The following is a 15401-nucleotide window of genomic DNA, read 5'->3' as shown; positions in this document are numbered from 1 at the left end:
TTAACTCTTTGCCTATCCTTTTGCTATTTAGATTGCTCCCTGCTACAGAATCTACTTTCCTTGTATATACAGTGTCTAGTGTAGGGCAATTCTGCTCTGCTCCTGAGGCTGCCAGACACTCTGCCAGTAGTAGTGAATGCTTTTTCCATGTATATCAGCATTCCCACCACATGCCAGCCATGCTGCTTCCCTTCTCTCTCTCCAGCTCCTTAACTGGCGGCTTTGGTCCCTTATTACTTCCACTGGCGACTTTGGTCCCTTATTGCTTCCACTGGTGACTTTGTGCAGGATTGGCAATTACAGCCAATGAGGAAAACAGGAGCAGTAAGAGATGGAGTAGAGCAGGAGCTGGGCTCAGTTTGTGTACAGTCTGCAGCAGTACACTTAGTGCTGGTTGTAGTACATATGCCAGAATATCACACCACAGCATTAGGGCAGTGAAAATGTGAAACATTAGTACAAGATTGGGCAAGAAGTTGTGTAAGTAACTACAGGTTGTGCTGCTGTCTGTTACCTTTCTATGAATGAATCGGGTTCTGGTATTAGGCCTGTCAGTGGACAGCCTACCTAACAGCATACCTAACCACCTTGAGTTATCTAACACTGCTTACTCATTATATGTGCTTTTGATTTACATACAGTCTTGATTAATCTGCAAGAATATTCAGCTTGTGTTCTTCCCTATCTGTTAATGATATATATTTTATATCATTCAGGGAACACCAGTATTTGTTCATGCTGGACCTTTTGCTAACATTGCACATGGAAATTCTTCAGTTTTGGCAGATAAAATTGCCCTTAAATTAGTTGGAGAGAAAGGATTTGTAGGTAAGTAGTTATTTTGTTTATTGTATTATGGTTTGTTGGTAAGCTGGCAAACAATGATGTAAGTAAGTAGATAAAATAGCGGTGAAAGGTAAGAATGCTATTTCATTTTATGAAGATATTAATAATAATCTTAAAGTTAATGTATAAAAAAAATCCAAAGCACTTTTCTCACCCTGCCCTTTGTCTCGAGCATTCCTGCCACCACCATGTTTGAGATTCCACAAGATGGCTGAAATAGTTGAATGACTCAATTGCATTGAAAGAAGTGTCCTGTAGTTCCTTGTATTGGTATTCACCTGACCTATCTTGATAAATGGACAGAAACTATTCCCTTTTCCTGATGATTTATTTCTTTTCCAGTTGAGCAAGCTCAACCAAATCGGGGATCACTGGTCCCTGAGCCAGTGCAGAGGAACAGCAGAGGAAAAGTGGTAGAAGAAGGAGTAAGACTGCCTTATTTTGGTGGCAGTGAGCCATTAGGTTGGTCCAACAGCATTGTAAAACCTCACCATGAGGCCCTCATGTTCCCCTGAAAGCATGTAGGTGGGCAGATTCTGTTTACATTAAGAATTCAGTCTGCACAAGCAACAATAGACATGTAGAACTTATGGTCCCAAGCAAAATAAACTTGTGGTTGAACAGTGAACTAGTTTTTATAAAAATAATGTTGTGTGTGTTTAGAATTAATAAAAGGAAAGGGGTGTTGCTACTTTGCAGTAGTAATGCCTTTACACTGGTGCAGCTATTCTCTTCTGTGTCCTGAACACCCAGGTTAGTTTATGTTAATCCTAAAGTTGAACTTTGAGTACTTTTGGAACAGTGCTCTTGAGGTGTGTTAATATGAAACATGACATTTCTTATGCTAGTGCCCTTAAACTAGCAGAGAAACGTGTCCTTACATGCTTATGTCATATCTACATATTGCTGTAAATTACATAGAGAACCAAATTACTTGAAAGAACTGTTTCTAGTTAAATTCATTGGTTATTGTACAAAGGATGGGGGAGCTGTTTGCATTGTTATAGAATGTGTGTACTTTTTGTTGTGATACTAATCAACCTATATATTCACAGATAGTAGAAAGGTTTCTTATACAAAGTTTTTAACTAGTGAACAAGAAGACAGAGGGATATCTTCTTACAGAAATACTAAGACGTAACAAATTAATAACAATAGAAAATAAAGGGTTGAAACACACTGTAGTTCATACTGACTTTGAAAAAAACCCAAACCTATAAGAATATGTCACTTCAATTTCTGAATAACAACAAAAAGGTTGAACAGGTAGAAATTCTGTTTGTGTTTTCCATTCTCTTGATGGCTTTCTTATTTTTAAAGTATATTTATTAATTTTCTATTTTCTCATTTTTGTTTCTTCATCTTTATAGAAGTAAGTTTCTGATCTTGCTAAGCATTCTGTGCCTAGAAGAAATGTTCTCTTTTTTTTTTTTTTTTTTTAATGGAGCAGCAAAGTGCACGGAATTAATTTTAGATCCTTGTTATGGTATTAACAACATCATTTCCTAGAGTCAGTTTTGTTAACCTCTGCCCTTCTAATTCAATGTAATTTGCAAAGATTGTTAGACATTTCTGTGTAATATTTTGCTAGCAAGAGCATTCTTGGGGAAAGTTTGATTCAGTATTCTGCTCTCACTTCTTATGTTTAGGTAGGAGTAGCTAGGAAATGCTGACCTGTGTAAGAAAATAAGGCATTGCAGGTAAGGTGGTGAAACGAGTGGTTTTCAGGGTAGTCTGGACATGTATTGTGTATTTGTATTTCCTTTTTAAAATTAGCATGATCATGTCAAGGAAGAGGGTTGTTCTCTCCAGTGTTACTATTGTACAGTTAAAGGGTCTGTTCTTTTCCCTCAAAGTAAGAACATTTTGCATTCTGAATACATTTATTTAATGATAAAAAAAAAAAAAAAAAAAAAAAAGATTTAAACAGAGTTTTTAACCATTGAGCCCTGTTGTGAACTCTCGCTAACTGAAGGCATTCCCTGCTTTAGTTTCAGGTATCCAAGTGAATATCAGGTCCTCGTTATGTTTGAGATATCATAAGCCTTTTAGCTCAGCCTGTCCATTGCCTCTTCCCTGAGCCTTGTTGCTACATACTGACAGCTCGGACTTTTTCTCTCTGGTTTTGAGTTCTCTTGGTAGGAGTTTTACCACTGAACCTGTGCTATGACTGAGTGAGGAAATATATCTGTATTTAGGCAATTACTTCTGTTGGGTTTTGTTTTGTGGTGTTAACCTCTTTAATTCCCTTTTTGTTTTTCATTGCTGTCCTCTGATGTAGGAATGTCAAACTCTTGGCTCACCCACAGAAGTTGGTTAATAGTGAATGCTATGCCTGGTCTAAATTGCAGCTGAAGTTTTTACTGGCATACCTGAGGATAAATTTACCACTTTTGTAAAGCTTTAATTTTACACAAATTTCTCCTTGTGCTTGTGTTCTTATTTCATGGTTCAGGGGAGTGTATTTTGATTTGCTGGAAGTCCTCTTCTGAAGTGACCTCTGCCTCATCTTTCTTTCCTCCAATTTCCCACCATTACTTTGAGGAAGTTTTTCATTGTTTCAGAGGTGTCATGGCAGTGTCTGCAAACAAGAACACTAACCAGGTTTCTGGATGTCTAGGTTGTTGCCTTAAGTGAACAAAAAATTGTATTTCTTTCTCTGACAGCAGAAGTCCCATGTCTGGACCAACACAGTGTATGGTGTATATGTAAAATGCTTGATTTTAAGTATTTAAGGAGGTAAGTGTTCTTGATAATATTTTGCTACATAAGATGCTGCAGTATCTTATGTAGGGTTCCAGCACACTGTAACTGTTGCCACTTAGAGTCCCAGTCCATAAACACTGCATGCATTCAGAACAAAAAATCAAGTCCTTGTCCTAGAAAGACTTGCTAGTTAGAGGGCAAAAGGTGACGAGAGCCTACTGGCAGGTATCTGGCAAAGCACAGGAAAATGTGCCTTTATCACAGTAACATTGCCATTCTGCTCACCCAGCAGTTTTCTTTTTTGTGACAGTTTCCAAGTCTTGGTGTATTTTGCAAGTAGACAAATGGTGAGAGGTTCTGTAGGTTTCAGAAGGCACATCTCATGTCAGGGAGAGCTGAGGAAGGCGTGCAAAGAAACATCAGTGAGATGGAATTCATTCTGGTTGCTGATGTCTCAAATGTCTTGCTAGGGACAAAGGTTTGTTTAGAGAGAGGTGCCTTGAATTGCACCCAGAAATGGAGAGGACTGGACTACAGAACTCATACTAACTTGCCACCCTTCAGACATGCCATGAGGGCAAAGTGTTTTGCAATTCTTACTTACTCCTGTGGGCATGTGTGTGGGCGGCTTTGCTAAGAAGGGAAGAGATACCAATAAAACCAAAAAAAGGACAGGAAATTTTGGTGACTTTATCCACATAGAATGCAGCTAGTCACTCCCTGTGATAAGTCTGGTACTCGGCTCAAGAAGAGGTAATCATTTAAATATCATCAGAGCTTCTTACATCACATCTCTCTGCTGCTCATTCCTCATCCTGTGTTGGCTTAAAGCAACAGAATACTTCGTAAAATTCCAAGTTCCTTTTCTGATCAGTCAGATTGTTCCTTAATACTCTGTTAAGGTGAATAGAAAGGATGAACTATTAGGGGGTTTTTTAGTCAGTGAATGCAGGCTGCCCAAGAGGTGTTTTTAAGGCTTAAATGATGAAAGAGAAAGAAGAATGAGCTTTCCTGAGTCATAGTTGTCAGTGTGTCAGAAATTATTGCAATAAACAACTAGGCAGATTGCCCCATCCATCTTTTTAATCCCTTGAAGGTGTTTCAGCTGAGGAAAGGGGTTGTTGTAAATAAGAGGAAAAGTGAAGCATGAATATGTTTTTGGAATCCCAAATCAAAGTCTTGAAGTTTGTTTTTTGAGGCTTGTACTATATGTTTGGCAGTTACTTTCTTTCCTACTCCTAATAAGCATGTCCCATTCAGTGCTGAAAGCACGCTGTGCTAGGCAAGGTCAAGTGTCTTTCCTGGTGTCCTGTCAGGTGACAAGAGGAGGCTTATTGCAAGCTGTTAGTGCCTTTCTTAAGAAAGGTTTGCTTTCTGTTTCTTTCTTTAGTTGGTGTACTTGGTGTAATTGGAAAGACTTTGTCACACATTTTTAATGGTATAAGCTCAAGTAGAAGCAATAAATTTTTATAAGCTCAGTAATTGACTTTTTATTGTGTGGGTACTATTGTTAGAATAAACTAATGATGCTAGGTACTCTATCTGTTTAGTACATACAAAGTTGTATTTGAAAGGGTATCCATTTTACATACTCTTGAACAGACATTGTATAACACATTTATAAACCATATGAAAATTGTATGTGTTTAGTACACTAAGTGAATAATCTTCAGTAGGTTTTTTTCATGTCGTAGGACACTTCAAACTTTTTTCTTACTAGTAGTCTTTTTCCAAAAAAGGAAATAAAGCCCAAATCCTTCAGCTAAACTTTTGTCACCAGTACTACATGTGATATTACTACATTTAGATGTTGAGTTCAAGGATTTTCTTTTTATATATTTCTTGTTGCTCGATACATTAGAAAAGGGTTGCATGCAGTGATCCTCCAGAGAGCTTTAATTTTTAAGATTCTGTTGGCATCTTTCTACCCTGTGTTATTTCATCTCTGACTTCTTCACTCCTTATTTTCCCAAGAAACAAACTATAATGTGATTATGTTCCAGTATTTTGCTGTTTGAGCCAATGTGATTTTTCTTGCTTAAGTATTAAAGCAAGGCTAAGTTTTCATAGTACAAGGTGCTTGACAGCATTATCAGCATAGGTGTTACTAGCCTACTCTGGAACATGTGTGCTACAAACTAGATAAGGGATGTTCAAATCTTCACAGTGTCTTCTGTGATCCCAGTCATAGTGCAGCTGCTCAAGCAGCTGTGCTTAGTGCAGCTGTGCCAGTGGAGTATTGGGAAGGAAGGTGATACTGTGCTGGTATTGTGGCAAGGCTCTTAAAATCATGGTCTAAAACTACAAGGCACAGTGGTACCACAAACTGCAAAATAAGGTACCATTATTCCTAGAAGACCTGTGAATCTTCGCCATTCACTTGTGAATGGTGATACCATTCACATCCCAGGTGCCCTTTTTATTTCCTTCTTCACATTTGCTGAAATAAAAATAAATTCCATTTCTTTCACCTGTTGTAAAGTGGAAACAAAAAAAAATCTTTTCCTGTTCCCCTTTGCTTTTTAAAATCTTGGCAGATTTTCTTACCAGTAAGCTGGAAAGTCTTCAGAGACGGAATGTTGTGCAACACATTTTCCTTCACTGACAGGATGTCAAAGCTCATGAAAGCTGAGTTTATTTACTGCCTTGTCACAGATAATCTGGGTGCAAATCGTGCATCCCTTGCTTATGGATTGCTGACACTGAAAGTCAGGTAACAGTGATTTAAATGACTTTCTATTGCAGAAAATGCTTAAAACAGTCGAAATAATTTATGAATTATTATGACAAGAGACAATAAACACTTTTCTTATATGTTTGTGTGTTTGGAGTCCTTGAGAAAGTTCAGAGTGACTTCACATTTTCACTGCATATCTCTTGAAACTTTATCTCTGACAGTTCTGATCTTTAGGATACATTGCAAAAGAAAGCTTTTCAGAAGGAGATTGGGTAGAAGAGAGCTGTCCTGAATGGTTTTGTGTGTCAGGAAACATTCTAACATTGATGTTGGTATCCTGTGTCACTGTATTTCAGAGTTAAATTAATTTGGTAGTTTGTGAATTATGCAAAGCTAAACTCAAACAACTGAAAGTTTGTATTGATTGTAAACTATTGAATTATGTCTAACTAACATTAAAGTGGTGTTTTGCCCAGTAAGGATGTGTGGTGCTATTTTGAAGAGAAAAGCTCCCAAATTATGGACCGTCTCATAGTGAGATTTTACCTCCTTCCCTTTAAAGAAAAAATAAATCTGGAAATTCATTTGGCATTTCCTTTCTACAAAGCATATTTGTAAACTTATGTTCCCAAATCTGTTGTTGATATCCAGAATGATGAGGGGCAATTTACAGGAATAAAAGAACATGTGATTATAAATCATGAGCCATTTAGCTGAGATTTCTGCTTTGTCTGACAAGCATATCAGATGATCTCCTTCATAAACTGACTGAACTCCAGTTTGAAACTAGCAAAGATTTTTAACTCTTACCAGCTATTGCTGCTAAATTAGCTGTGTTTCCATTGCCAGTTTGGACTCATTTGCTCTTATTCTGTAATACTGTTTTCCAGTTTAGTCTTATCTTAGGGGGTAATTTATGCACTGTCTAACGAAACAAGCACAGCTTTTATAACCTTTTGTAGTGTTAGGCTTGCCATTCCTATAACACAGCCTATCTGCTTTTTTAGTTTCTGCATCTGATACAGTATTCACTTTCTTCAACATAGGTGCATGCAAAAAGCTCTGCAAAGTCAGTCTTACCTTGCTGGTGTTCATCCTGAAATCAGTCACTTTTTTTTATCATTTTCCTTACATCACTCATTCTGTGATTGACTTAATACTGCTAGGCTCCCAGACTCTGGTGTTTGCCGGTATGAAGTAGCCAAACTGTAGATCAGATTTTTGTCATTAATCTCCAATGGCAATCGCTGTTTACTAATAACTTTCATTCTGGTTTTCGTCATTACTTCCCAAACCGCACAGCAGCCGTGTGATTTCCAAGTTCCTTTCCACAATGTCATTACTTTCAAACTTTGGTGTCGCCAACAAACTCCCATCAATGTTCCTCAGTCTTTCTGCTGAGATTGTTTAGCAAATAGTAAACGAGAGCCCTCAGACTGCTCCTCTCCTGTCCTACAGTTCTCCGACCATGGCTGTCTATTCTCTCTGTTAATCATGTAATCATCAGGGTTTTTTCTAGCCTTGCTAACACAATCCTAAGTATTGCTGTTGCAAGTCTTTTTTTCCTAAAGGTCACATTGATGAGATGTTGTCACATTGTTGTTACTGGAGACAGAGTTATATCTGGTATAGCCTGCCTCTGGTAGACAAAGATTATATTTCTTACTTATCTCATTTTTTAAAAAAATAATATTTCCTTAAAATCTGTTTGAAAACCATTAAGCCTGTAGTCACTCAGATTTCCCTCCACTGCTCTTACATTACTTAAATACAGGGTTTGATATTTTTTCAGGTACAAGGCACCAAGCGAAAAGGAACTTAAAATGCTGAACAAGCTTTACGGTGTTTCGTTTTTTTTCTTACAAGATTTTGAATTCTCGGATGCACTCTTTGTTAAGAGTAGTGCATTCAGCTTTTATGTATTTTGGTTTGGTTTTGTTTTTTTTTTTTTTAATTCTGTCTTTAGTATATTATGGTGACTTCACTTTATTAGCTTCTACCTTTTAATTTGTGTGGCTGAAGACCCTCACAATTTGTTTTAATTTCCTTTGCAGTCTCTGACACTCATTCTTTAGTGTAGCAACTCTGTCTGTCTTTTCCTTTCTTTTTGAGCCAGTATAATTAATAGTTATGTATCTTCTGTTCAGGAAGTCCACCCTGCAGGATAACACTACTGTGTATATGACTGCCTTTCCTCCTGGTGACCAGGAGTTACCACTGTTCTCAGGGCAGATGTCATGTAAGAGACCAGATATTTTAATTAGTACATTTAGAGGAGTTTGAATTCATGGGTGAAGTGATTTCATCAGAGGAAAACGATTTAAACCATAACAATGACATGATAGAAAATAATGAAGAGATTGCATAGCCTTGCATGGTTGTTTTTAAGGTTATTTTGAAACTTTGCAGTGGATGAATGCTGTTCTGTGCCTCACTGGCAAAGGAATTAAGTGTTTTTCTCACAGACTAAGAGCTGTGAAGTGGCACGTGTATGTGTTGGTCGTGTGCTGAATAAAGCGTCACACTGTAACTGAGATGGCTAGGTCAGAAGCAAGTGGACAACTGGACATGCACGGATTATTTGAAAAAGCCATACTTTCTTCTCTTCCTATGGGTTTTCAGAGTAGGAGGGAGATGTTAGCGAGATGGTATTTGGGTTAGGATTGTAAGCCTGGGGGATTTGCCATGATGAGGATGGGGAGGCAGGAAGAGCGGCGTGAATGTTCCTGCTGGCTGGCTCCTGAGGAACTGGTGTCTTGAGAAGACTGGTTCTTCCTCCTCTTTCTTGCAGTAAAAGATGAGAAGACAGCTGCTGAGTTCATTGCTTGTCACCAGCAGCACACGTTCTCTGACTGAGAACTCCTGGGCTGTCTCGTGATTGAGGCACTATAGTGCATGTCAGGAGGCATACATCTTGTTACCACCTCCATCCTTGATTAGCCTTGTAACTTTAAGCAAGTAATTTCTGCCTTCATGCCTGCATAGTAATCCCATCCTTCCTGATTTGTTTAATCAGTTTATAAACTTTTCTGAGGGCAAGAACTGTCTCACCGTAGCAAATGGGGAGATGCCAAACACTATAGTAATAGGAACTTTAAGGTAGAAGGGCTTTTGTAGAGCCATGGCAGCTGCCAGTACTTAAACATGCATCAGGAATTCACTGACAAGTTGACATGGTATTTTAGTGCCCTGTATACTGACCTCTTCTGCAACATGTTAGAGCTTAACACAACTCTTTCCTCTGTCAATGGTGTTCATAAATTAAAAGTATGGAGTGTACAACTGTTAAGGGCTATTCATTATTCTCTGTCTCAGGACAGTTATCCAGAGGTAAAAATAGATAGGAAGGATCTGTCATTCATTCAGAAAGTAGAGGCACTGCCCAGTTCCTAATAAATAAAATACCATTCTACTGAGTAGAAACTGATGACATTGCAACTTCTGTCCTATTTATTTTCCCTTCCTTCCTCAAGTTAGTGATCTTTCCTAGTTTTAAAACTCCCAACTCATAAGAAGCAAATAAACAGTTCCTTTTGTTCTTTTGTTGCCTACTGGTTGTATTGCTTTTATTTATAAGAAAAAAAGAACTAGAGGTTAAAAAAATGCAAACAGTAAAACATCGTATATGCTAGGAAGTTCTCTTAATTCATCACTTGGCAAAGGAAATAAAAGCAGGTTCCCTAGCTAACAGCATTACTTTTGCTTAGGGTTATTTGGCAGAAAATCCATCATCCTCTCTCTGTTTGTGAGTATTTCATATTGACTTACACCCTCTAGCAAGGGTCAGCAGGCCAGAGTATGCATAAAGAGTTCAAGTCCCATTTCAAAGGCTGAATTTTAATTTTAGTGGATGGTTTATTTTTAATATCATTTGAAAATTATATTAGATTTTTTTGTTTGTTTTACTGGCTTTTTGATACTGAAATCTAATGTTGTTTTTGTGGACTACTTGCATGCAAATTAGGTTTGTTCATACATTTCCATCATCTTGGAGAAACCGTTGGGTTTGCTTTTTATTTTCCGAGCCATTGTTCTGTGAGTCTGCAGGCAGAAGCGCTTTGTTTTCTGAAAGCTTTTGTAATTAAAATTGTTAATAATGTACAAATATGGAGGGGGAAATGTTCATTCATTTACTTTTTGAACTGTTCACTTAAATCTTCAAGGCTCCAGAGAAGTCAATAGAAATGTGAAATGTGGTAAGGACATTAATTACATGTATTTCCATTTCTGATTATGGTAACTTTAGTTGGCAGACATTTAATATAATCTAGTACAAGTTTATATTTAGTAGAGTTGATTTTTATTTTTCCACTGGTATTCCATAAATACATGCACACTGAGAGCTCAGTTAATAGGCATTTCAGGGAGAATTGTTCAAGGCTGCATTGTTGTCATTGGGATCAGAACTCTGAAATGTTTTCTTCTTGTCCTGTGCTGCCCTCTCTGCCAACTCAACTGAAATAATGTTATGGTTTGGAGAAAAGGTTAAGGTATGTCTTTAGATGTTCTTGGAAGAAAAATGCACATGCAGAGGGTTCCTGAGATTTTGTGGTTTGTTTTGCCTTTAAGATAAGACAATATAAAAGAAAAATACTGTGATTTCTCTGAAAGTATGCTGACTTCAGATCATTGAGGTTTTTTTAGTTTTCGAACAACAAACCATATGTGTTATTGTATGCTGAAAATTTCTCAATAATTTTAACAGATAATAGTTATTTGTCTTGGAAAACAGAAGTTAGGTTTGCTTACATATCTCATTTTATGACCTAGTGGGATTAGCTTTAAAGAAAAATGTCAAGAATTCATGACTACGGATATAAATTTATTTCTAAACATGTTAATTAGGTTGCAAATAATGCTAGGTTATGTATGGTCAGTATTATTTGTTAATGGGAAGTGTTGCTTTGGCAAATAGCCAAAATGCTTTTAAAGGTCAGATGTTGACTATTTGAAAGTGTTTGGAGACTGTTCTCTGATTCTATGAAATAATTACATAAAAGAAGTGTCATGTCCTAAGTGGTATATCAGGGTCAGTTTCCTGCTCTGACCTTGTAATTTTATTTTTGCAGTTTTATATAACTGCTGTGTAATTAATTTGGTTTGATTGAGAAAACCATTTAGATTCAAATACAGTAAGAGAAAATGTGCATTACAACCATTCTTAAATTTCAGGTGGCCTATCTGTCTTTTATATGGTGGGTCTTTTTGTTGGTCCCTTTATTCTTGGTTTGCTATGCTGACAGCTTTATTGAAGCTGACAATCTCAAACTCTTCAACTTTGCTTCCTGCAGTAATAAGGCATATGCTTGTAATGTATCTCCAACTTAGCCCTGACTGCAAGCTCTGAGTGAGAGTGAGGCTTCAGGGACAAAGCAGATGCTTTACATGCATGAGGACACTGCATCTATCTGCTGCCTCCATCTACTGCATCTCAAACAGAGCTCCCAAGAGGCTGAGAAACAGCTTCATAAATCAAGGGTTGCAGGTTCAGCTTTTCCTGCAGCCAATTAGGAATTCAGTGTATGGTTTGGGGTACTTCGCTGCACAAGGAGATAGAAATTACAAAAATGCGGGGGAGGGCCAAGGACAACAGAGTAGTTGAGATGACAAAATAATGGGCAATTATGAAGAGGAACTGAAAAAAAATTAATAATTTATAATCGTAGTAAAGGGGGTTCTGCTAATAATGTACAAATATTTCAGAAATGGTAATGGGTAGTTAGCAATGGCAATTCTGTTGCCTTGATTACATGAATTGCAGTTAAGCGTAGAAATTCACAATAGGTATTAAAGAATTGGCTTAGCCATGAGCAGCTGAAAGGATTTGGCTTGTAAACTAGCAGAATTAGGGTTTGGTTTGATTTTAGTTTGGGTTGTCTTCTTAACTGGGAAATCCATGTAGGAATATCCCTCTCCTTGTGGGATTTGTTTGCGTGTGACCTTAGTACCTTCTCTCTCCTCAGTTTGTAATTCTTTCTATAAGATAGATTACACATATGCACACACATATGGTTTAACAGACACAGTTATTTTCCACAACAATTTTAACCAGCTGAGTCCTTTTTCTTCATCCAAAAATTATAGAGAAAACTGTACATACATAATAAATTTGACACAAACCATTAATCTTAGACTTTGAGTAGAGGTTCAAGTACTGATTTTGTACAGTTTATTTTAAAAATATAGGTGATTACAACCAAGCTAATGCCTATCTGCAAAAGGTATTGGAGGGCTTATATCTGAAAAAGCTTCAACAGTTTCCAGAGTTGCTCCTGCTGCATTTCTCCATGCATGTGGCTATTGTACAAAGTCTGTGCAGCACAGTGGGCTTTACATGACGGATTCTTTCACTCTCATCTGTTCCTCTGTGGCTTATGCTGCATGTTCTCACCACTAGGCATTTTTTCCCATCTCTTAAAATACTACTAACAGTGTCTGCCACTTTCTTATTCCATGTAAAGTCTTTCCACATATTGATATCTTAAATTCTATGTGTTTGATACATGTATTGCACCCTTTGTAGAATTTCCACCATCAGAGAGCTCTCCAGCTAAGCTCTCAGGATGGTCTTGTGGAGTAATTTACAGCCTTTGCATCACATGTTTCACTGGGCAGTTTTTTCAAGGTAAACTGCTAGTGCAGTGAAATACTCTTCTTCCTGGGGATACATAAGAGCAGGTGCCCTTTTCCATGAATTTCTAAAACATGGCTCAGGAGTTTTCTCAAGAATAATGTTGTTGGTGTTCCCTCCCAGACCAATCCTGAAGGGAAAGCATTCTATCTCCTAGCAAGGACTGAGTGGAATGAAATAAAGCCAGAACCTGTTCTTCCTCCTAGGAGGAGGGTTCACCACATGTGTATGCCGCAAAGGCAGCACCTAAATCATGGGCAAAATTATTTTTAAGCTAATAAGCAAGCACTGCCCAGGACTTTAGAAGGGCAGATTGGGGAATACTTCTCTAAATGTGTGCCTCAGTAAAGAGTCTGGGGGAGTTTTCACAAGGAGGCAGCCCAAGGCGAATAGTTGCATGCATTATGGGGTAGGCTTACACCGAAGTGATTGATGACTCTGTGCCTGGCATGCCTCGGGTGATTGCGCCAAGTGACAGGAGCATTGATCATCCTGATTCAGTGCTGGCTCTTTGTTCTGTGGCATCCGCCTCAGCTGACACCACTCTCCTGCCATCCAAGTGCAGGCGCTTTTGTTTGATTTTCCAGGCCTTGCAGCCTCTCATAGCCATGCCCACCTGAAGGCTTGCAGAGAGTGCATGAACACCCACAGCCCAGTGTGTGGTGGTGGTTGGTTAAATGGATTTTGTTATCTGAGTTTTGGTAGGCTCTGAGGGTACTTTGGCTAGAAAAAATAATGTATTCAGTATTCCCTACCTATATCATCACTTATTGCCTGATTGTATTTCTCCTGCTCTTTAGAAAGTATGAAATCTTCCAGGGCATATGCTGAAGTGGTGTTCTGCCTCAAGAATAAGATCCTTTGCATCCCCTCTTTCCTTTTTCATGAAGCCATGCTATATTGGTGCTAGGTCAGGTGTTACTTCATGGCCATTTGATGAAATGGGTGAAACTTTTCCAGGGAAGAGATCTTCAGGCTCTCTGCCTGTCTCCTGGAAGCCAGTGTTTTCCAGATGCTTGTGACGTGACTTCTCAAAGCATGTTCAAAGTTCATTTTCCATATCTCTTCCGAGGGGAGTAGCAGGAGCCAAAACCTGAGAGCTCAACAGAAAGCAGCTTTAGTTTGATGGAAGGTGTATTTGTGGCAGGAGCTTCAACCAAATGGATCTTTTAGAAGTGGAAGTAAATGAAAGTCTGGTAATGAGATACACAAAGGGAAACATGGTTAAGTGTGAGGAAATTTATTTTAAGCACTTAGGATAATACTGTGGGCACCATAAGTTAATATACTCCTCGCAGTTGGGGTATTGTAGAAGAATAGCCTTAAATGAAGATCCATCAGTGCTGCTAATTATTCCTTCCATGCAACTCCAGATAAAAAAGTGGTGAGGTTTTAATTTTGTAATTACTAGACGGCTAATAATTCTTTGCCAAAGGCCGTCATAATCTCTTAAGTATGAGATAATATAATTGCCTTATTCCTGTGCCATTAGTTGTGCTCCATTTTAAAAATGTGGTCATCTGTCTTATGAGCAAGTGATACTTTGTTACCTCAAAGGAAACGTGCTATGAATGGTAAAAGGATGCAGCCTAAAATTTACAGTTATTTTGTTTGATTTTTTTTTCTAGTTAATATTGTCACAGAAGGAGGATAGAAAAGGGGGAGCTGTGTATGTTTGATTAGTGTATTCAGCTATGCATTACAGTTCATGTCAGGGGCAAACACTTAACCTATGAGTTATAGGCCTTTACATGAATATAGGACACCAGAGTTAAAAGAAAGTGGCTGTAAAACCCAGCAGGCTTAGCAGAGAAATTCAGAGAAAGATGTAGCCCATGAAGCCATGTACAGCTCACTTTATTTCTATTAGAATTAATTGTTTGTGGTTTGTAAGATGTCTTCAGGTTTTTAATCTCCTGTAATAAATCTAAATAATGAGCTCATTACTACCAAGCTGCAAGAAGATGTCAAATTTTACATTTGAAATATCAGAGTATGGTTTGACAAGGTGGCTATGGATTAATGAAGTTTGCCACCGTTGAAATGAGTCTCCCTTCCCCTGCTTCTGCTTGTCTGCTTCTGCTGCTTATTTGAACATGTTAAGACACTTGTCTGGTCTCACTTCAGCCGATTCAGATCTAACCCAGTGGAAATAAGTTGGGGGGTTTTGTTTTGTGTTTTTGTTTGTTTATTTTCTGGTTAACAAATTCCAACAGTTTACCTCCCAATTAAATGAGTGCCAAAACCTGGGGAACTGGGCAGCAGGGAGGGAGGGAGCAGAGGAGAAAGGTGGAAAACTTAAGAGGGAACAGGAATTGTCCTTTCAGCAAGGCAGGGTGCTCACTTGCTTCAGCCACAGTGTAAAACCATGCCCTAAATTGGTGCTTTGTAGGCAGGAATCACTGCAGTTGCACTTCTGTATATTTTCAAGAGGGGGAGGCAAACAGAGCTGAGGAGATTTGCAGCGCATGCTTTCTGTGACACAGTGCTATTCCCGTCAGCTCCTGGTGTTTTCTGTTTGATTTCCCCCCCCCCCCCCCC

The 15401-nt window shown here is 38.3% G+C and overlaps 1 protein-coding gene across 4 annotated transcripts in view; it reads left to right on the top strand.

The window, feature by feature from the left end:
* Positions 1–15401, top strand: part of MTHFD1L (methylenetetrahydrofolate dehydrogenase (NADP+ dependent) 1 like) — a 151065-nt gene that overhangs the window by 63479 nt on the left and 72185 nt on the right. For all 4 annotated transcript variants that reach the window (XM_026846002.1, XM_026846001.1, XM_026846003.1 and 1 more), the window contains one exon: positions 717–828. In XM_026846002.1, the coding sequence (XP_026701803.1) occupies positions 717–828 (112 nt within the window). The remainder of the gene's footprint in view (positions 1–716; positions 829–15401) is intronic.

This window comes from Athene cunicularia (assembly GCF_003259725.1).
Source record: "Athene cunicularia isolate RWA chromosome 3 unlocalized genomic scaffold, athCun1 chr3_part1, whole genome shotgun sequence".
Taxonomy (NCBI): domain Eukaryota; kingdom Metazoa; phylum Chordata; class Aves; order Strigiformes; family Strigidae; genus Athene; species Athene cunicularia.
This window is presented reverse-complemented; position numbering and strand designations above follow the sequence as displayed.